The sequence below is a fragment of the Haliotis rufescens genome, unplaced genomic scaffold, assembly GCF_023055435.1.
Source record: "Haliotis rufescens isolate VD_foot unplaced genomic scaffold, xgHalRufe1.0.p SCAF_4, whole genome shotgun sequence".
NCBI classification, from domain to species: domain Eukaryota; kingdom Metazoa; phylum Mollusca; class Gastropoda; order Lepetellida; family Haliotidae; genus Haliotis; species Haliotis rufescens.
The window spans coordinates 21,196,660-21,220,600 of NW_025964112.1; the positions used below are offsets into that span (position 1 = coordinate 21,196,660).

The following is a 23,941-nucleotide window of genomic DNA, read 5'->3' on the forward strand; positions in this document are numbered from 1 at the left end:
GTTGATAATTGTATCATGAAGAGGTCAAAGGGAAAGACACTATTGGGTTCTATGACATATCACGGTAGTTGATCATAGTGACCTTCATGTCACACTGACCCATGACCATATCACCTGGTGGAAGCATTGCAAGATCAATGAGTTTTGACGTTGATTTGGACTTTTATGTTGAATATACTCTATCAAAATAAGTATATTTCAGTAGAAGAACTGTTGGTGATTACCGATAGTTGTAGTGCACCCAATAAAACACTTACGCCTCAACAAGACTTTATATGGCAGTCAGTTACCTACTTCGGACAACTTTCACCCAGTTACAATTCATAACATATTTATGTGTGCCAGGACAGCAAACAACAAGATTTATCCATGTGTCTGACATGGCCCCCCTTGCCTTCTGGCTCTGTTGACATGCAGGCCATGACAGGCACCTGATGTAATGAATGAAGGAAGTTGTCCATTAACTGTCCACTTGTTGACTTCCTCACTCTATGGTCTGGCTTACACACAGGGAGATTGTATCTCCATACTGGTGCTTACAAGTGACCATTCTTCAAGGGTCATAGTCAGTCAATTACTTGTAATTGTCATTTTATCACCCTGGTGATTGAGGGAGAAAGAAGATATTGACAGCTGCTTATGATGACAATGATGTTTTGTGAAAAGCAATGGCTTTCATAAAGAGAGTGCTTGGAACAGAGGTATTCATGAAAATGAGGCGTTTTGGGCTAGATCAAGAAGATGATTTCATACAAAAAATTATGCATCTAAATGTGGATGGAGGGTTGTTGAAAAAACTAGTGTATGGTTAATCTATTTTGAAAATATTTTAAAGAATTTAAATTCATTACTGAATTTTATTTAACAGATTGTTTATTGTAGGTTTTCTGGGAAATCTGTGATAATCATTAAACTTTCTAGGACTGGATGACATGGACTTTTATGGAGGACAACTATTGCCTCAATGTTAGGGGAATGCACTTGTGGAAGTTTCTGGTATCTGCTTGTCTAATGCAGTGAATACACAAGGTACTGAATTATGATAGTTAAGGACTACTACAGTTCTAACTACATCCTCAAACAGCTGAAAATGGGAGTTCCACCTGGGGAAAGTGTTTTCAGAAAATGTTAAGAAGTCATCAAAATATTTGAAGTTCTACCTCAACAGGTTGCTTAACTTGTGATGGGTGGAAGTGTTTATGTTGAACACAGGAACAGACAAGCCCACTGCATCGTTTAGAGGGGGGAATCTGGAGAAATTTGACGAACCCCCAAACACAACAAACGTCACCTTTCTTGAAAGGTGTTGCTGGACCTTCTTCGTTCCTCAGATTTGAGGCAACATTACATTGCAAGAACATGCTGATTGTAAACACATTACAGTGATAAAAATTAGCATTACTTTTTCAGAATTTTAGAAGAGAAAATGAAATTTGAATTTGTCCAAATTTACATGTAAACATGGAAGACATGTTATGGTAAGACAGTAGTTTTGCACTTTCCTCAAGTTTCCACAATTTGGGGCATCAGGTTACAGTTAAGTTGTGGATTACTTCCAAACTTGCTGTATTTGGCCAACATACCACCCTGGAGACAGGGATAGACATGCTGTTCTTTTCTAATCTAATAAATCTGCTTCAAATAAGTTCTAGGGAAAGCACATTATGATATTCTGTCAAACATGCTTGGCTGTGAGCACTTCAAGAAAAGAAAACATGCATGCATGAGAACAAGTAAAACCATATGTTAGGGTACAAATAGAAACTTTGTTTAGGGGAGTATGCCAAACTGTTTCACCCAGATTCTCAACCCTGTAACCCTGACAGTCTACAGCTTGACGAATGTTCCTTCTCTGTTGTGAGGATGTCGAAACTTGCCTTCAACTGGTTTCAAAGCAACTGCGTCTTGGATGGATAGCGATGACCCTGGACATGAAAAGGGATCCAGAATGATCAAGAAATAAGGACTGGATACCTGCCTGAAAAAATGGCAAACTCATCAATCTTATTGGGGGGAACTCTTCGAGTCGGGAATGTCATAAGACTGCCTACATGTCAGTGTCATTTCGTTTCGGTTGATGGTGAAACTAGGAGCCATCCTGAATCGGAAAAAAGGATCTGATTTTTTCTGAGTTTGACTTTTCGATGATATTGCTGCTGGATGGTGGTATTTGGTGGGATATATTCATTGAGTCTGTTGTGTTGATGTGTGGATCAGGAATACGCATATGACCTTGTCTGCATTTCCAATGACATTGTGTTGGGATATTACGCTGTTTTGAAGGGTTAGTGATCACCAGCTGTGAGTTGTGTGCTTGAGGACATAAGTAACAGCAACATGGAGGTGATGAAGTCATATGAGGGGAACACCTCCAAAAAGACCACTATGCATACCCGAAAAGTTATGGAGGCAGAAATGGTGAAAAAATATGCAATTTCACCCAGAATACAAGAAATTATAGAAAGGAGTAAAAGACGAACTCTAGATCCAGCTGTCCTACGTTGTTTAGAATCTGAGTTTGATATCCATGAGGTAGGTGTAGACAAACTTTGTTCCTTGTAACAGATCTTCTTGGGGTATTTTTCCAATTTCTTTACAGTGTGTGGAATTTGCTGAATGTAAACAAATGGTGGTTTCAAGTATGAATTGCCTTATTTCTTAGAAAACAGAGCAGTCCTTTCTACTCACATACTCCACCATTCATAAGAGAATTTCTAGTAATGCATCCTTTTTCGATTTCAGAGCAATGACACACTAACAAGACAACAGGCAACCACTTCTGTAAGTATCAACCTTTACTTCATGTAGGTGTACAGGCCTACACTTCAGTTTAATCATGTACAAAGAAATCTGCATGCTTTCAGTATTGGGTTGGAAAACACAGTAAACTACTTTTATAACGAACAGGCTTTTAACAAACTTGTTTTTTCTCTTGGACATTTGCTGTAAATATGCTTATAATGAACTATGGTTAAATGAACTAAAATTAGTGGTCCCTCTGAGTTCATTAAAACCATAGTTTACTGTAGTTACAATTAATTTTGCCATTGTTTTCCTGTGATACGAATACTATCTTCAACAAATTTAATATCTACATTTAACATTACTGCATATTAAACTGGATAGTGCCTCTTTTATTACTTCTTATCTGCCTTGGGGTTAAATATTGTCCTTAAATCCAATCCTTGTAGCATATGACTTTCTTTGTAAAACTGAAATATTCCATATTTGATCCTGATTATATCAACTGTTTTAGAAGCACTTCTGCAAGCAATTATCACCAAATGAATAAGAGGAGGAATGCAGATTCTGATTTATTCACATGTTGCCCGGCATTGAAATATAAAAGCATGCCGAAAGACTACATCCTTGTCACAATAAAAATTAATTTGAAAGCAGTAGATCACCAAGGTCAGCTTGCCCTGCCAGTTGGCATGGAGGCAAAACACCTGCGTAGCATCGATATATCATGCAGCATACATCATCCAAAGGTTACCATGTCTGTCTGTCTGTCTATTGCAGCCACCGATATCCTCTCCTGGTTCAAAGGGAATCATGTCCAATCTCAGAGATATGATCAACAGGTGAGTGTCCATGGCTGTAACTAGTCTTATTAACAGCAATACAGTATATACAGGATATGGTGAAGAGCATTTCAGAGGGTAGTTCTCATTTGGTTTTTATATTCTTTGGAATAACTAAAGGGATGAGTGGGTCAGTCAGTGTGGACTAGTCGTCTAAAGCAAACAATTTTGAGTTGTGTCCCTTAGGCAAGCCAGAATCCGATGATGAATTCCAATTCCAGATTTGCCCTGGTTATGATTTCTGGTTTGTCATCACCATACCTGTGCTTGTGGAATTTACTGAAATGTTAAAAGTCTAATACCTTCAACAATCCTAGCTCTTGTCAAGCTGACACACTGTGACAACTGAAATACTGTTCAGAGAAGGACATGACTGTCAACTCACTGTTAGCATGTTAGGTGTCTCCAAAGGCTATCCTCCTGTCAACATTTGGATACCACTTTTTGTCAAAAGGACAGAGTGTCCATGATGAAAGAATGTCCCTGTGAGTCATGTTGAACTGTCATTAGTAGCTATAACACATCTACATCTGATGCTGTCAGTATCTTGTGATGTGACATATTCTGTGACTATACCGTTTGTTGTTTGTTTCCAGGGGCCAGGACCAGGTTGTTGAAAACCACATGGCTCTGGACCTGACCTACATCACCGAGAGGATCATTTGTAAGTAGATATGATGTAATTCATGTATAGATTCATAGCATTCATAGCCTGATCTCCTCAGGGGCCAATATTTGCTGTGTAGAGTTGCCTCCCTCAGTATCACAGGATCAACTGATTATGGGTTCAAATACCAGATTTTCCCCTATTTTGATCCTGGTGATGATTGGTCTTTCCCCCCAAATTCAGCTGAAGTACTGGTCAAAGTGGCATTAATCCAAACTCACTGACTATTGAATTCTTTTGAAGAAGCTAGATGAAGTAACTTATGTAACTGTATCTGAATATGTTCAAAATAAGATTTCAGTGACCTTGATTATTTTAAAATTTAAGACTGTGCCTGATTTATTTTTTTAAAACACAACAAAAACCACCTTGCAACAATGTATTGTATGTTTCAGGCAAAAAAAAATCAACAGTCTGAAGCATAAAATATTTTTTCAAGACATTTTGGCGACAGTTTGTTGTTACATTTGACATTATTTTCATCTTGATGAAAAAGTGTTTTGTGATTGATCAATACACATAATTTATTCTCAGTTTATTTCTGAAGTTTAGAGTTTTCTTCCCTTTGTTCCAGCTATGTCCTTCATTGCTGAAGGTCATGACACAACATACCGCGCCAACCTCAAAGAGGTCATACAGATGTTGATGGCTAGACATGGTGACAACTCACTGGTGGGTAATACACGTATTAATACATAACCGCATTCCCATCTGTCACTGTTAACATCAAACACTACATTTTCAATGGACAATCAACATACTGTTGCAGTAATTATCATCTGCCATCTGATGAGATGATAACAATTATTTCAGATTAAGGTTATTAAAGATTACTCCTCACTTTATTGTTATGACATGAATATGATCATATTTTTTCACTATTTTATGCAATATTTAGTTTATATGAAGCATATTCATGTTATCTGCTGACCAGTACTGTAATGTTTAATAAAGTAACATCATATGTTTGGGTCATGGACCAACATGCACATATAAACTTTATTGTCTAGTAAACTTCCATACATACAAATCTTTATTACATAAAAGCATTTACTATATTGCCAGTTATTGCTTGTTGTGAGAGAGACTTAGTCTGTGGATGAACAAGTTGATTTGCATGTGTTGCTCCTTGGATGTGATTTGCCCTATTTACCATGTTAATTCTACCCCATAGATCCTGAACATCTCTGAGAAGCGCCAGGACCTGGCCCGCCTCCATGCCAGGGTGCGGGACTGTGGCTGGCCGGACCATGTTGCCCCTCCCCTTGAGCGCCTCTGCAGTATATGCAAGTCTATCGACTCTTGGCTCAACTCGGACCCCATGCATGTTGTGGTCATTCACTGTAAGGGTGGCAAAGGGCGGATGGCAAACGTCATTGCAGCCTACATGCACTACAGCAACATCTGCGCCAGGTGAGCTACAGTCCCCAATAATGGAAACAGTTGGATTAGAAATGTCACTATGCATATGAAAGTGAAATATTTGATATTTTTGTGATAGATTTGATACCGAAGATTCTGGAAGAACATATATTTGATAAAAATCCATGTGAAAAAATGAATTAAAACAGCATGCCTTGAATGAACTGGTAATAATCATAATAGTAAGAAAATCAACTTTTGGGAACAGAATGTCTTGATAATAACAATAGTTTACTCCTGTTATAGAATTATTGATATCCTTGTATAAAAGGTGAGGTAATATGTATTGTGATAATATTTGACTATTGCTATGTATTTTGATGGGAATTTTATACATTAACAAAAAACAAGTATCAGATACTACTTCACTGACGTGATGAAAGCAGTGTGCTTGTGTTGTTTTTTAAATATGTGCTCATCATTGGGAGAATGTGAACATTTACTGTAGAGTATTATCCTAAAATGCATGTTTACACTTCTACAAATGTACCAGCTCTGATTCCTCCATCATTGTTCTCCGCACAACAAAATGTTTTTTCAAATCTGTAGTGCATGGTCAAAGGGGAAGTAACTCTTGCTTAGAGTTAACATGGGATCATTTGGGTATTCAAGTATAACCAATAATGGTTCCATTCTTAGATCTGTATCAGGGTTTGTCTAGATCATTTAGTTTTATTCAAATTATTTTAAAATCTATCTAATAATACTTCACGATTTGAAATGCATTAAATTTAATTTGATTGTGTGGTGCAACAGGAAAGGATGAATTTGCTTTTCAAGAATATTCAGTTTACTTACCTATTTCTTGGTGTTTGTGTCATTCAATGTTTTCTTGCAGTGCTGACCAGGCACTTGATAGATTTGCAATGAAGAGATTCTACGATGATAAACTGGGCGGCCTCCCTCAACCCTCACAGAGGAGGTAGGAACGCATTTTACATATGTTGCAAATGTTTTCTTACTCAAGCATTTTTATATATGCAGCAATAGGATGGTTGATGGATTTCTATTTGAAATAAATTGAATATTTTGTTTAAGAAAGGTTTATAAGCATATTTCTAAATTAAGAAATCTCTTAACATGACATTATGTAAATGGAATGAATAAACTTGTTTTTGTTTTTTTTCAGGTATGTACACTACTTCGCAGGATTACTATCAGGCGCTATCAAGATCAACAGTAATGCCCTCTACCTGCATCACATCTTGATCCACGGCGTCCCCAACTTTGACACCAGTGGTGGGTGTCGGCCATACATCAAGGTGTACCAGGGCATGCAGCCCATCTTCACATCAGGAGTATAGTAAGTACACACATTTCTTACACTGAAAGTATAGCAGGTTATCTCATTTCTTACACTGAAAGTATAGCAGGTTATCTCATTTCTTACAGTGGAAGTATAGCAGGTACACACATTTCTTACACTGGAAGTATAGCAGGTTATCTCATTTCTTACACTGAAAGTATAGCAGGTACACACATTTCTTACAGTGGAAGTATAGCAGGTACACACATTTCTTACAGTGGAAGTATAGCAGGTACACACATTAATTACAGTGGAAGTATTGCAGGTACACACATTTCTTACAGTGGAAGTATAGCAGGTACACATTTCTTACACTGGAAGTATAGCAGGTACACACATTTCTTACACTGGAAGTATAGCAGGTACACTCATTTCTTACACTGGAAGTATAGCAGGTACACACATTTCTTACACTGGAAGTATAGAGTAGCTCGGAGTCAGTATACGGTGTCTGAGTGGGGTATTCATGTTAAACTGTGGCATGGTATCTCAGTGGATTAGCACTATTAATCAGCATCAGTCCAGACTAGTACAAGCAGCCCCACACACACACACACACATACGCATGTGCATGCACGTCGCTATATAAGTGCAATAATCTTTATTGGTAAGGATTTTCCGCTCTATCACGAGACAACAACAGCAGTCCTTGAGGGACATTTTACTGATTGATACCAGCACCTGCAAGGAAGTTCAGAGAATGAGAATACTTCCTAAATGTTGCACTTCACTGTAGTGTCCACTTTTCCCTCCATCAGCCAGCTGTCAAGTGTTTACTCATCTTTGTCGTTACTGTTTTCTCCTAAATATATTCATGGGACATCATTGACCCATGTATCCTCAGTTGACTCATGAGGCATTCATTCAGTCACACAAGTCGGAAGCTGTTTTGATACAGTCAGATAGCCAAGTTTGTTTACTTTAGTATGCAGAATAGCTATGACATAATGTTGCAACGTGATTGATAATGGCTCATCTGGAAAAAGAGGGCATTATCAAGTTAAAGTAACACACACTTTGCCTGAAAACTTGCAGGCCATAGTATACTTCCATCCATTTTAGCTGCAACCAATATATATAGAGGGTGTATGGTATAAAAGTATAAAACAATTTTCTATTTCACTTAAAAAACAATTACATGTACACAAACTTACATGGGTGTTCACAGTGATAACTAATTTGATGTTAAAGCATTGTTTTCAACTCATCAAAAATGTTCCAGATTACATTCAGAAGAATAAACTCCTATGATAGATTGCTGAAATGCTGAAATATACTACTGAGGATCATGTATTCAAATTTTTTAAATATGATATTGGCTATCATGTGTTGAAAATGTTGACTTGTACTACTGTGGATCATGTGTTGAGATATACTACTGTGGATCATGTGTTGAATTATACAACTATGGATCCTCTGTTGAATTATGCTACTGTGTATCGTGTGTTGCAAATGTTGAATTATGCTACTCTGGATCATGTGTTGAAATATACTACTATGGATCCTGTGTTGAATTATACTACTGTGGATCGTGTGTTGCAAATGTTGAATTATACTACTGTGGATTGTGTGTTGCAAATGTTGAATTATACTGCTGTGGATCATGTGTTGCAAATGTTGAATTATACTACTGTGGATCGTGTGTTGCAAATGTTGAATTATACTACTGTGGATCCTGTGTTGCAAATGTTGAATTATACTACTGTGAATCCTGTGTTGCAAATGTTGAAATATACTTCTGTGGATCCTGTGTTGCAAATGTTGAAATATACTACTGTGTATCGTGTGTTGCAAATGTTGAAATATACTACTGTGGATCGTGTGTTGCAAATGTTGAATTATACTACTGTGGATCCTGTATTGCAAATGTTGAAATATACTACTGTGGATCATGTGTTGCAAATGTTGCAACATGATACTGGAGATCGCATGTGAGGTCCTGCAAGAACTCCATAAGTTTGAAACTTCTGTTGGAGACATATGGAAAAGATCCTGTGTGAGCACTTCCTGGTGTGTAGATGGGCAGTATCTTGACATGCTAATCAAGCAAGCTTACATCATCAGATTGTAGAAATTGATATATTGTGAAAGGTGGTTACATATACAGTCAAACACCATTGTGTCAAACTTTGATGTGCCGAACTTGTGGCTCCTGAAGTAAAAGCTTCAAAATAAAGAATCAAAATAACCTAAATAATGACATTAAAAATACCTATAATTGTAAGGCAGTAGTTTCTGTTAAAAGTTTAAAAAATTGATTTTGTTCATCTGTTTAAAATATTTCTTCTGGGTGGATCATGTTGTTTAATTCTGGTAATATAATCCTTCTTGAACTGTGACATTGTTGAAATGAGCAAAAGTAATCCTGTTTTTCCTGAATCAAGCTGCAGTGTTTTACCATTCTCACAGTCACCATAATTACTGAACACTTGTCATTATAGATAATAAGTCAGTGTCATGATGTGCACCTAATCTAAATGCCTGAATGGCAGACAGGAGTAGGGATCAAAGACTGATAAGGTTGAAGAATTATTTCCCAAAATATCTCACACTTCAAAGCCCTATGTTTAGAACACACAGTTGTTCCACACAAAAATGCCAACTAACAAACCCAGTACACAGAAACACAAAGTATATCCAAGCCAACTCCAAGGCAGCAAATCAACATTCCTTTCAGCACAAGTGTTCAGGGTAGGACAAACCTGTAACAAGTCATGGCAGTGACTAAAACTGAAGCAACTTCTTTCATACACTTGCTTAGGTCTCCACAACAAATTGATGCACATGAAAAAGATGGATAATCACATCATTATAAACATCTTTTGATAAAGTTATCATTCCTAGTTGTATATGTCCATAGGTGCTTCAGTGGTGAGTTTATATATGGATTGGCAAATGATTGTTTTGATTTTGAATCATGACACACAGACGGAAATTGAGTCTATGTTCAGGTTGGCATTCCTGCGAAAAATGTGTGAGCAGGACTTGCTAGAAATAGCCCTATGACGAAGTTGAGTGAGTGTTGCAGCGAGTCTAGCTGCCTCACAGAGGAGGGAGGGAAGCTTCCACTATGACTAATTTAGGACTGCCGAGGGAAGAAGTCTTCTGGATCAAGTTTCAGGAAGACAGCCCAGGTGCTTCATGAGAGGAGGGGTGCTAAGGCAGTGGTTGGAAGGGGAGAGGATGAGATAAACCAATACAGTAGTGGTTGGAGGCGGTGGGCAGAGGACGAATCACATGGATAGTGGTGGGAGAGGGGAGTATGGGCAGTGGTTGGAGGTGGGGGGAAGAATCAAGACAGCAGTTGGAGGTACAGGGCGACAGGGAAAGAGGATCAGTTCAAAGGCCATTGTTGGTGGGGGAAAGAATATATACCATAGGCAGTGGTTGATAGGCAGAGTGCACTACACCAGTGATTTTACAGCTATTTTTGTTGCAGGTTCTGTATGAAAAACAAGTTATAACTGTTTGATGCTGTTTGTTGAAGTTCAGAATTGTCGCTAATTTGCTGTGAGTGAATGTAAGGTATTGGCGAAAGAGCAAGACTCTGAGCAGGGTCAGTGGTTTGCGGAATTGTAATATGTAAGGAATGGGGCAGTTAGGAAGTTAGTTACAACTGTATGTAGTACACAAGGAGCATGCTGTCTTCCATATTGTCAATGGTTGGAGTAGCACTGAGATCAGAGATTGTGTGCAACCAAGGGTGTAATGTCCATGTGTGTATGTGGTTGCATGATGCTTTGTAAGATCAAGCAATGTAAGCTGTGTTAAAGTAGGGTTGAGCTATCCTGAGAGTGTAACTTGTCACTTGAACAGTAATATCAGACCATAAAACCCAACACACCACCCTCAGTTACATCAGACCCTCACACCCAACACACCACCCTCAGTTACATCAGACTCTCACACCCAACACACCTCCCTCAGTTACATCAGACCCTCACACCCAACACACCATCCTCAGTTACACAAGACCCCCACACCCAACACATCACCCTCAGTTACATCAGACTCTCACACCCAACACACCTCCCTCAGTTACATCAGACCTTCACACCCAACACACCACCGTCAGTTACATCAGACCCTGACACCCAACACACCTCCCTCAGTTACATCAGACCCTCACACCCAACACACCACCTTAAGTTACATCAGACCCTCACTCCCCACACACTATCAGACTCTCACACCCAACACACCACCCTCAGTTACATCAGACCCTCACACCCAACACACCACCCTCAGTTACATCAGACCCTCACACCCAACACACCAAGGTCAGTTACATCAGACTCTCACATCCAACACACCACCCTCAGTTACATCAGACCCTCACTCCCCACACACTATCAGACTCTCACACCCAACACACCACCCTCAGTTACATCAGACTCTCACACCCAACACACCCCCCTTAGTTACATCAGACCCTCACACCCAACACACCACCCTCAGTTACATCAGACCCTCACACCCAACACACCAAGGTCAGTTACATCAGACCCTCACACCCAACACACCACCCTCAGTTACATCAGACCCTCACACCCAACACACCAAGGTCAGTTACATCAGACCCTCACACCCAACACACCAAGGTCAGTTACATCAGACTCTCACACCCAACACACCACCCTCAGTTACATCAGACTCTCACACCCAACACACCACCCTCAGTTACATCAGACCCTCACACCCAACACACCAAGGTCAGTTACATCAGACTCTCACACCCAACACACCACCGTGAGTTACATCAGACTCACACCCAACACACCACCCTCAGTTACATCAGACCCTCACACCCAACACACCTACCTCAGTTACATCAGACCCTCACACCCAACACATTGTCAGACTCTCACACCCAACACACCACCCTCAGTTACATCAGACCCTCACACCCAACACACAACCCTCAGTTACATCAGACCCTCACACCCAACACACTATCAGACTCTCACACCCAACACACCACCCTCAGTTACATAAGACCCTCACACCCAACACACCACCCTCAGTAACATGGCAGATACTGTAGCTGGCTGAAGGGCCCTGACTACTCTCCAACAGTGGATGCTACCAGGGCAGAGGACTGCCCTTGGAATGTTGATGCCGGTGGGATAGGATTACTTTGAAAATACGATCCCATAAAAGGAATTAACACAATCACTTCTTGATAAAGTTTATCTTTGTTACATATTTCCCAAAGCAAGGTGACACAAAGTATTTTTATAAACTACTTCTATTTGGTATTGGTCTCTGTAAGATGCATTTACTTATTAGCAAATGAAAATTATAGCTTCACAACATATCAATCAAGTGTTGTTTTTAGTTTCAAAGTATTTAAGCATTCCCTGGTTGACACATTAAAGTAGTGCAGCAGGTTGTTATCACGTGATGTATGAGAGAGGAACAAGGGAGGAAGAATATATCTGTATCAAAATACTGGGAAAGATAACAATGCTGCAGTGAAAACTTGGGAGGAGGGAGAGGGTGTGACGATTGCACTTAAATTTGGCCCTAGTGAATGATAATTCACTGCTTGAATATAAACTTGCCAATGTTTGAACGCACATTTTGAAACATCCACAACCTATTTTAATATATTCATGTGTATAGGTAGACAGCATTAGTATAAAAATGATGTGCATTGTAGGTATAACATTCTCTTTATGTTGAATACTCTATCAGAACACATGCTTCAGGATAGCAGTATGTCACTCAAAGTAATCAAACATGTGGTATTTCGTGTTGGAGCTATACTTCATCGTTTAAATTATCCGCATTGCCTTGTTGTAAAATTGCAGTCATCCATTGTTTCTCTGGAGCCAGTCTGTTCATGTGGGATGCCAAGACAATGAATAGCTATCGATGGGTCATGCTGTGTGAAATAAAACAGACTGACTTTACTGGATCCGTGAATTAGATGCAGAAGCATCTCTAGATTTTGTGGTGTAAAAAAATCAATAAGTGCAATCAGTTTTGATAGTATCTGGTTATTTTTACTATGCTTAATTTATTGTTCATGCAGAGATCCATAAAAGTTGATTATGATTAGAAACACTTTTTACCCCAGACTGTGCGGTGTGTTTTAACCCAGTCTTTTGGTACTTATCCAAGTATTGATGCATGATGTGATACAGACATGATCACACAGTGATTTGAGGAGGATACTGGATTTATGCATGGATGTATGAAAAATGAATCAGCTGTGTCCTCTACAATTATTATAGAGTAGAATTGTAGAGTATATGGGATTCATGTTCATGTAAGGAGAAAGAAGTGTAGAAATATCCTGTCTCTTTCACCTTGAACAACTAGATAGGAGCCCATTTTATAACTCCACCTACAAACACAAGAATCATAGTGGATTGCCACATTCTAAAACATGTAAGCAATCTGTGTAATATTAATCTTGTGATGCCCACTCTCTGTGTAGCAGATTACTTGTCTTCATTAACCAGGATTAACCGAAGATCCGGGATAGAATAGGTCTTCAGCAACTAATGCTTGTCGTAAGAGGCGCCTAATGGCATCATTGTAACCCAATTGCGTGGATCGATGCTCATGACGTCAATCACTGGATTGTCTAGTATTTACAGACCACCATCATATAGCTGGAATATTGCTGAGTGTGGCGTTAAACAACAAACAAACAAACAAAAACTTGTCTTCATTAAAACAATAGCTAATGCACACACAATTACCAATTTAATTTAGTGCATCCTGCATTGATGTAGAATATATGTTGTGGCCTTGATGGCCAGAACACACCAATTGTTTACTCTTTCCTAAGAGAGATAGATTGGAGATATGTTATGGTCAACCAAAGTAACAACAGCCACAGACCAACTGGATAGCACAAACATAATGGTGTTGTCTCCTGATACACACAACCTTGGTTGACTTCCCATGAGGTACTAAAACCACTCGCTGCTGTCACCAGCATGAATCAATGGTCTGTATGTAATAAAGCATTCTCTACTTCACAGCAATGTGACAGACAACATGCAGAAGGTATGCATCTCGATATCCCCTGGCATCCCACTGCGAGGTGACATCCTGATGAAGTGCTACCACAAGAAGACCCGCACAGGACAGCGCGAGATGATCTGGAGGTGTCAGTTCCACACCTGTGCTATCTCCGACTACAACCTTGTCTTCACCAAGCAGGAGCTGGACGATGCAATCAATGGTGAGCTTTCTTCATTTTCATTGACCATCACAGGAAATATCATGTATCTTGTATGTTTGAACCCCAGAATTCTCCTTGGTAGCAGCCAAACTAAGACAAGCATTATGGAACATGTTGAACATGCTGTCAAAGACTGTGTTATCTTGTTGATGTCTGGATTAGAGTTCAGTTGAGTATGGCTAGTTCTTGAAGTTAATGGCAGTCTAATGACTCTCCTCCAATGTCTGGCTACATTAGTGTGTCTTCTGACTTTGTCACTACATTGGTTGTCTGATCCTCCAGACCAACCTGCCGGTGCCTGCTACCAGCTAAAGGGTTGGGATGGGGCCACATTTATTGCCCAGGGATCTGTACTGTTTACACCCCAGCCACCCTGTACTATTTGTGGATACTCCATTCTGAACTGACAGGGAATGTGTTACGTGGAAATATATTTGTTGCCTTAATCTGGGTATCAGTTATCACTCTTATCTAAGTATTTACTTCAAGCTGTGTCGAACTTTTGTAAAGATGTGTGAAAAGTGTGTGAATCAAGAATCTTAACCTCATAATTCAGTTGATTAATGAAAAAGATATGACTTCAGATTGTAATGCTAATTACCTGACATTGGACCCATGGTAATTCATGAGATGAACTGATTGCTGTAGTTGATTGTTTATAGTACATATTCTACTGAAATGCTCCTGTGTTTCAAGGTTGTAGGCGGCTTCAGTACTTGCTTAGTCACTTATCTCACTGATTACATGTCTGAAGGCTGCACTTCTTCTGGATGGGCAAACACTCAACATGAAACACGATGCTAAAACCCACCCTTCTCTATCAGACATATGAGGATAAGTTGAAATATGGGACAGGAACCACTGGAAATGTTGCAGGAAATAATATTATGACATCTGTTACAAGCACTGCTTGTACCTGATACACATATACTGAGGAAGCTTTTGAGGTCTGACATTGATCGATGAATGACAGGAAGCTATATCTGAAGTGTAGAGCTGTGTGATAAAGTTGTGATAGAGAGGAAGTTGTTCCCCAGCCTCCTCCGTGTGGCTCATGCTGGTCGACACATCATCTGTATACTGCTGGGGTAGCAAGATACAGGAGCATCTCTTGGCTGAACCAATTTCAAGTTCCAGGACCGGAGAATAATTTGCATCAAATATTTGGGATGTACTTCATGAAGAGTGAACCTGTTTTGACAAAATGATTTCTAGTTTTGCATCACACACACAACTTAGTTCTATGACTTATATGATCAGTGTATATATGCATCAAAGAAAGAAAAAGTTTTGATTTCAGAATGTGTGAAAATCTATGCTTGCAGACGCTCTTGTATGAATTCAAAAGCAGAAATTATTGTGTCTTGTACCATTTGGTAATACAAGTTGCCAGGGTCCTTCCCATATTCATTCTTGGTTCTGCTGGCTTCAGTACAATGCAGTTTTATTTGTACAACCTGTCAGACTGAGCTGGGGCGCCTCGTTAGCATCAGGATGTTGGCATGCATGGTTGGGAGCAGGAGTGTAAGCCTAACACACTGAAGTTGCCAAGCCAGTGACCAGACCAGAATGTCATTACCCATTATGGAATTATTGTTATACATCATGTACACTTGGCTCTGTCAAATGCGAAACTTCTCATCTGGGAAACTGTTTCAGTCAATTGGTCAGACAGACAGGCCAGTACCTAGATGCACCTGCTGCTTGTCCACAAAGTCTGTTCCCATGTTAAGTGCAGATTCTGTGTAGAATGCCCTATGACCAAATACCATCATCATTGACTCTACTGGGTGGATTGTCTTTACCTTGTGTTTATGTAACTTCTGACCGTACACTACATCAAAAGATGTATTGCCCTGGTTGCCCTGATGTGGACAGATTGCTTACCAGCATTACATCTCATTGCGTCTTTACCTCATGGCTCATTTCATAAGGGTCATTTCTTGGTGTCACGTCTCTTCTTGGTGTCGCATCTCATGGTATGACTGCAGCATTATTACACACAGCATGATCCACTCACTGCACCCCTTCATTATGCCGCTGGAGGTAAGTGCATATGCTTAATGTTCACCCCATCAACACATGCACTCAGGGTACTGGTGGACACACATGTTTTTGTGTACATGTCTGTTTTCTTGTATGTTTACATAAAAATGAATGCTCCCCTGATGCATGATAAGCGAGGTCAGTGTTCTGGAAAGGATCTTCAGTTGGCAGTACTCTTTACTATGCTGCTTCCCTGATGGACCCAACAGATGCCATCATTACCTCTGGCCAGTGCTATGTCACATTCACTCACTAACTCAACTGGTATAGGTTATAAAGTATGTTATTTACCCTGATTCACCCAAAGTGGGTTAAAATATTTTCATTAGACACTTAACACGTTCCCTTCTTAAAACAGTATAGAATGTGGACAGTTTCAACTGTGTTCTCCTTTTAATGTTATGAGTTCTACCCCAGAATGTTAACTCACCAAACATCTGCAGTATACATAATTAGTACCTCAGTTAGGCTGTAACATACACCTTTGCACTGTCATGCACACGCATGCCCTCAGTATGTGGTACATTATGTCACTGTGTGTTATGCACATGAGCTGTTCCCTAGTGCTTGTTGGGTCACACATTCCTGTAACAGGTCAGTTACAAACATGTGCTCACTGCACTTACTGATCAGAATATATTCATAATACATTGACTCAGCTACTTACAAAATCCCTACAGTGCCAGTATGGTGTTAAGGAGGCATTACAGCATATCCATGCATTTCATATTTGACAAGAAGAAAAACTGTCACTGGATATGTATCTTTTAGAAGCTTAGTTATTTACTGTATGTATTTAGACATACAGTAGAGCATGGATATAACAAACTACAAGGGACCGGAGAAATCAGTTCATTATATACGTTGTTTGTTATATACGATTTCGCTCAGAGACGTCCACCATCTCGGCTAAAGCAAAACACAATACACATACACGTTTATACACGTTTCCTCCCGCATCTACCGATAATTAAGTTAAAAAGTACCCAATGATAGGATCAATGTTTGTTTTACAGACAAGACTGGTCCAAATTACATGGACAGGTAAGATTAACATAATGCAAGTTTAACAAGGTCAAATCATCACCAGTGATTGTGTTTTGATTCTCCGCGATTGTGTTGATTGCATACAGCCAATTGTCAGTGACACTTGACACTGAGTGAGTTTCTCAGTTTGCTATACACGTCACTAATTAGTGGAGATAGGCCCTGTTGGTGATCAGATTTCAGTTTACTATATACGTTAGTTCGCTGTAGAGAGTTTGTTATGTACGTAAATTCTATATGTTAATATATATCTAATAGATAAATCAGGGCTTTTTTAACAGTTTGTCGTATTCGTTTGTTCGCGCTCCCCGTTTACGTTATATCCGTGTATAGACTTTCAGGCTACTGACTTCATATGTGTCAAAATGGAAAAACCAATATTATTGTCCACTGTTGTGTGGCTCCTTCACTAGGTTATAGTCAATACTGTATCCATAGCAGCATGTGAGTTAGCCTTGTCTTCCATCTCCCTGTGTCCAGGTGGTACCACTGATACACCCTGCATACCTGTCTGATCTGGTCTCTTCCTACCTATGTGCTGCATCCACTGGCCCCTGTGGGGAAGCAGGTGCTCTTTCTCTGTTCAATGTGTTACACACTAGTATCCCAGTGTATGGGGAAACTTACACATTGCAGGTCCATCAGTGTGTGGCATGTCTGACTGTTCCTTCAAGGTAGAGTGCTTTATGTACAACCTTCATGGTTTCTGTCTTGTTTCTGATGTTCCCATGTTCTCATCATTTGTGACAAGTGGTTGTTGTACACTGTCATCTTGTACAGGGCAGTTTGCTGTAGCACTTCCTGAATGTGATTGATTCTGTGAAAAGGAACACCCCAGAGACATGCTCATTGTCTGTTGTGTGTAATAAGATATCTTAATTAGTGCCTTGCATCAATGCTGAGTAGTGATTTCTGTTCTACTCTTTTCCCAAATATTGCCAAATGTGTTGAATATCAACAGTCAGGTAATCATTTCTGCTCTGAATTGTGCCCCTTCTCTACTGTTTGTTATACGTCAGTAGTCTTCCCAGTTTCATGTAACAGGTAGGTACTTCAGCTCTACATAGTACCCACTGTTCTAATCTGTGGTCAGTGGTCTCCACAGTGGTGTGTAATAGGTGATTATTTCTGCTCTACATAGTACCCACTGTTCTAATCTGTGGTCAGTGGTCTCCACAGTGGTGTGTAATAGGTGATTATTTCTGCTCTACATAGTACCCACTGTTCTAATCTGTGTGGTCAGTGGTCTCCACAGTGGTGTGTAAAAGGTAATTATTTCTGCTCTACATAGTACCCACTGTTCTAATCTGTGGTCAGTGGTCCCCACAGTGGTGTGTAAAAGGTGATTATATCTGCTCTACATGGTACCCACTTCTCCAGTGTGTTGCACATCAGCAGTGTCCTGAACAACTCTGTTACAATTAGGAGGGGTGTTGTAATAAAGCAGTTGTTCATCCATATATCTTATCCTTACTTATCACTCCAACTAAATTCGTCTCAGAAAAATTATCTGTAACAGGTAGTTATTTCTGTTCTACAGTGTACACAAGACTTCCCAAATGTGTTGCACATCAGCCGTCTCCACATTGTCCTGTATCATACTGTAGTTGCATATTAGTATGGTTCACTTGCCTCTACAAACACCCAGCAAGAGAGAATAGCTACTCTGGTGTTGGGTTACAGGGATTTGTCTGCAGGGACTACTGAGCCCTTTCTTTTTCACCTTTCACCCAAGGTGCAATAAAATGTTCCAGTGCTGATGGGTAGCTGAGTGTAACACAAGAGGAAATGTGGCCTAGGTGGCTTCTACATACTGAAGTTAACTGTTTCCATTATCTTGCTGCAGATAGCTATACATTCATGATCTGAATGCCTGTGTATGACCACCTGCCTCGATCAGTTGGAATACTTGGAAACTGTAATACAGTAAGTTAGATAATGTAGCTGACAGCTTCTTTTCATGGTTTGAAGATAGTTTGCATTTGATATATATATATCTAGAGACTCTTTTTGAGATTTTTACTTCAATATTCAGTGTGCAGTAGTTTGACTATTGGATTATCATAAGGCCTTTTCAGCAGACGTTCAAATTGCAAAGAATTGAATTGAGCACTTGAGGATTTGTGGCTATCCCAAGAAATCCAATGTTTTAGGTTAGCCTAGATTCTCAATTAAATGGGACTGCAGGTGGGCAAGACTCTTGATAACTGGTAACCCCTGTAAGTCTCTGTTTGGATTTGTCAGCTCTTATCATTTCAACAGCTTATTTCTCAGCCAGCCCTGGTCAGGAAATAAAGGTGGTGAAATGTCTTCTCTGACAATTCTTTGAGTGGGTAATCCTGACAACGTCAGCACACAAGTTCCGACAAAGCCAACAGGTTCCGCAGTTTGGGGTGTTGGAATGTTCTATCATGTTATGGATTGTGGACCAGCTATAGCTACGTATATATCAAAGCTGGAGGGAGGGAAGCAAGGGCCCTCCAGGAAATAAATGGCTCCTTTGCTATGACCTTTCATGCCATTAAGCTAGTGATGGGGCAGAAGAGGGACTGATTCATCAAGACGTGAGCTAATTTGGTAGCATGCTATTTCTGTCAGCATGAGACAGTTATTGAATATTAACCATATACTTGTTCCATTTAAATCCCATAGTGTTGTTCACAACTTAAATTGTTGGAGGTGTTGAGTTTCATTTTGACTGTCTAATGTAGTGTTCTGAAAGTGGATTGGAAGTTGACATTTGGGAGCGGTTCCAACAATTCAGCCATCAACATAGTTTCAGGATTACTGGTTAGCTGCGATTTATACCTGGTGAGATCACCTGCCGTTGGTTCTCAGAAAGTGGCTGTTACAGTCAGGAGAGATACAGTCTGTTGAAATTACTTATCTAGGAAATAACTTATCTAAGGAAAATATGGAACTAATATAAATAAATATTGGTTTTCTGATGGCTTATAAAGAACTTTCTTGAATGAGAGTATTCCCAAGTTTGTCTCAGTATCTACAAACTGCATACTTTCCTGTCATAGATGCAGTCAGGCATCATAGATTTCTTATCTGATATTTTACATAAGAAACTGACATGTTCGAGGAATAGTTCATCAGGTCTATGGTTTCACCATACTTTCCGTATTACACCCCATTCCTCCACTAGCTGTGCCCACCTGAGGCTAAAACACAACACCTAAAGTCTCTTATCCTATGATCTGTTAGTAGCCATTATTGTAATAATAACTGACAACAGCAGATGGAGAATTGGCCAGAGACATGATTGCCCGACCCATGGCGCTATAAAGGGGAGGTATAATCGCCCCCTCTGCTGAGTCCAGAATGGGATGCAGATCTGTACAGCAGCATTCCCAATGCCTGACACCATCCCACTATCAACAGGTTCCTCACAAGTGGCAACTCTTGGGGTTGCCACGGTGATCCACGGATGTCGGCCATCTTGGAACTATCTCTGAGAGGGGGAAGTTTTGTGAGTTCTCATGGCTTGGCTGCTCAGAGCCTAAACTCCTCGGATAAAGTAGTTTTGTTTCGTCTGGAATTATTTCTTCATTGTAGAAGGATGTGAAGTGATATCATGTATTTTGAGGATGGATTAAGGACTAAGTTGTTTGTTTTGTGACAAGTTCGTTGGATTGCATATCTGCCTTCTGGGATACCTCTAGCAGTGTGAAGGCAAGTTTCTCATTGGTGTGTTCATGTGGAAACAGGTAATGTCATGATCATGAAATCAAAATAATAACATGAAGAACATGGTTATATGCATGATACAAATCATGTAACATATGTTTATTTCAATGAGACTTGTTGAAAACTTTGAAACCAATTAGTTCTCACCCAAAATGATATGCCTGATGCATTGACATGTTGATAATATGGATTTATATGATTGTACTAAGACATTTGGTCTAACAGAATTGGGTAGGGTAGAGGAAGCCAGGGTTTTTGCCAGGGATGTTTTTGTGAAGTTATTGTATGTGTTGTGCAGAATACTGGTCTTGATACCTACAGGTTGAAACAAGTACACCAACACCCACAGCAAATGTCAGACTCCCATTACATACAGTCAAACTCTTTGATGCTCAGAATCTGCCAGAAATCTCAATTGTAATGAGAATCACATTTGTACAGGTTTATCAATTGTTGCTAGAAGTGTTTCCAAGATTTGTTTTGAATTTGGGTGGATGGCGTCAAATGTGATTCATGTGACCTGATTTCTGCAACCTCCACGGTGCCCTCCCTCCCTTCCTCTCCCCCTCTCCCCCACCCCACCTCTCCAGATGTCAGTGTGTATGCACATGTGAGTAAAGGCCATACACTAGATGGGCAGTCAGGCTGCTGGCATTAACATAACTGCAGGCTCTGTTGGGAGGTTAATGATAAAAGTAGGACATGATATCACATAAGCTATCATTTTCAAACAGGACTGGACAGTCTCAGCAGAATGTCAGTACAGGAACATAATTTTGAGTTGTGCAGCTTAAATGGCATTAAAATAAGTTTCAAATAAATCAGGTACATGTTGTACATTGATTCCACTGTTTGACTGGCCACAAACGTTAATCAAACGATACTCTGACAGCTCAGATTCTGTTTGGAATGCCTGGGTAGTACCATAATACCAGAATCAAATCAGTTTCCACTGACTTTGTTCATGCTGTGAGGTTCAAGTGCTCATTCCTCTTCATCTCGTTGTTATGGACAGCAACAAGACTTGGAGTTTATTTCTCTGCAACAAGATAGGCATTCAGTGCATATGTCGAAATTATCAAGACATACACCAGAGATTTTCTGTCTTGTGTAGCTGACATATTTAAATGATTAGGTAAGTTAGCACTCATGTTCATATTCAGAGCACCATGTTCAAAATGGAAACTTTATGAACATATATCTCATGGTTAGTTCAACAGTGTGTTTCGGATGTTGGCACACATTTTCTATTGTACATAGTATTCATTTTGCATCTGTATGTTTATGTTTCAGATCCACGGTTCCCTGATTCAGGAAAAGTAGAATTTGTGTTTGGTCCACGGTCTGATGGTTTGGTTTCAGGTGAGTACTTCTATGTCCTTCTACTGTATAATGTATAACTAGTGTGTCCAGCAGAGAACAACTTCTATGTCCTTCTACTGCATAATGTATAACTAGTGTGTCCAGTGAGGGAGAACTTCTATGTCCTTCTACTGCATAATGAATAACTAGTGTGTCCAGTGAGGGAGAACTTCTATGTCCTTCTACTGTATAATGTATAACTACTGTGTCCAGTGAGGGAGAACTTCTATGTCCTTCTACTGTATAATGTATAACTAGTGTGTCCAGTGAGGGACAACTTCTATGTCCTTCTACTGTATAATGTATAACTAGTGTGTCCAGTGAGGGAGAACTTCTATGTCCTTCTACTGTATAATGTATAACTAGTGTGTCCAGCAGGGGATAACTTCTATGTCCTTCTAGTGTATAATGTATAACTAGTGTGTCCAGTGAGGGAGAACTTCTATGTCCTTCTACTGTATAATGTATAACTAGTGTGTCCAGTGAGGGAGAACTTCTATGTCCTTCTACTGTATAATGTATATCTAGTCAGTCCAGTGGGGGAGAACTTCTATGTCCTTCTACTGTATAATGTATAACTAGTGTGTCCAGCAGGGGAGAACTTCTATGTCCTTCTACTGTATAATGTATAACTAGTGTGTCCAGTGAGGGAGAACTTCTATGTCCTTCTACTGTATAATGAATAACTAGTGTGTCCAGCAGGGGAGAACTTCTATGTCCTTCTACTGTATAATGTATAACTAGTGTGTCCAGTGAGGGAGAACTTCTATGTCCTTCTACTGTATAATGTATAACTAGTGTGTCCAGTGAGGGAGAACTTCTATGTCCTTCTACTGTATAATGTATAACTAGTGTGTTCAGCGGGGGAGAACTTCTATGTCCTTCTACTGTGTAATGTATAACTAGTGTGTCCAGCAGGGCAGAACGTCTATGTCCTTCTACTGTATAATGTATAACTAGTGTGTCCAGCAGGGCAGAACGTCTATGTCCTTCTACTGTATAATGTATAACTAGTGTGTCCAGTGAGGGAGAACTTCTATATCCTTCTACTGTGTAATGTATATCTAGTCAGTCCAGTGGGGGAGAACTTGTATGTCCTTCTACTGTATAATGTATAACTAGTGTGTCCAGCAGGGGAGAACTTCTATGTCCTTCTACTGTGTAATGTAAAACTAGTGTGTTCAGCAGGGGAGAACTTCTATGTCCTTCTACTGTATAATGTATAACTAGTGTGTCCAGCAGGGCAGAACGTCTATGTCCTTCTACTGTATATTGTATAACTAGTGTGTCCAGTGAGGGAGAACTTCTATGTCCTTCTACTGTATAATGTATAACTAGTGTGTCCAGCAGGGGAGAACTTCTATGTCCTTCTACTGTGTAATGTAAAACTAGTGTGTTCAGCAGGGGAGAACTTCTATGTCCTTCTACTGTATAATGTATAACTAGTGTGTTCAGCGGGGGAGAACTTCTATGTCCTTCTACTGTGTAATGTTTATCTAGTGTGTCCAGTGAGGAAGAACTTCTATGTCCTACGACTGTATAATGTATAACTAGTGTGTCCAGCAGGGGAGAACTTGTATGTCCTTCTACTGTATAATGTATAACTAGTG

At 39.8% G+C, this 23,941-nt stretch overlaps 1 protein-coding gene across 22 annotated transcripts in view; it reads left to right on the plus strand.

Annotated features, from left to right (window-relative positions):
- The window catches only part of LOC124132148 (tensin-3-like), a 304,124-nt gene that overhangs the window by 237,459 nt on the left and 42,724 nt on the right, over positions 1-23,941 (plus strand). For 21 of the 22 annotated variants that reach the window (XM_046495852.2, XM_046495848.2, XM_046495851.2 and 18 more), the window contains 9 exons: positions 2,743-2,781; positions 3,523-3,584; positions 4,181-4,248; positions 4,826-4,923; positions 5,426-5,664; positions 6,512-6,595; positions 6,803-6,976; positions 13,978-14,180; positions 22,263-22,331. In XM_046495852.2, the coding sequence (XP_046351808.1) occupies positions 2,743-2,781; positions 3,523-3,584; positions 4,181-4,248; positions 4,826-4,923; positions 5,426-5,664; positions 6,512-6,595; positions 6,803-6,976; positions 13,978-14,180; positions 22,263-22,331 (1,036 nt within the window). Of the gene's footprint in view, positions 1-1,860; positions 2,533-2,742; positions 2,782-3,522; positions 3,585-4,180; positions 4,249-4,825; positions 4,924-5,425; positions 5,665-6,511; positions 6,596-6,802; positions 6,977-13,977; positions 14,181-22,262; positions 22,332-23,941 lie in introns of those variants that run through there. The other variant, XM_046495859.2, reaches the window with a different exon arrangement.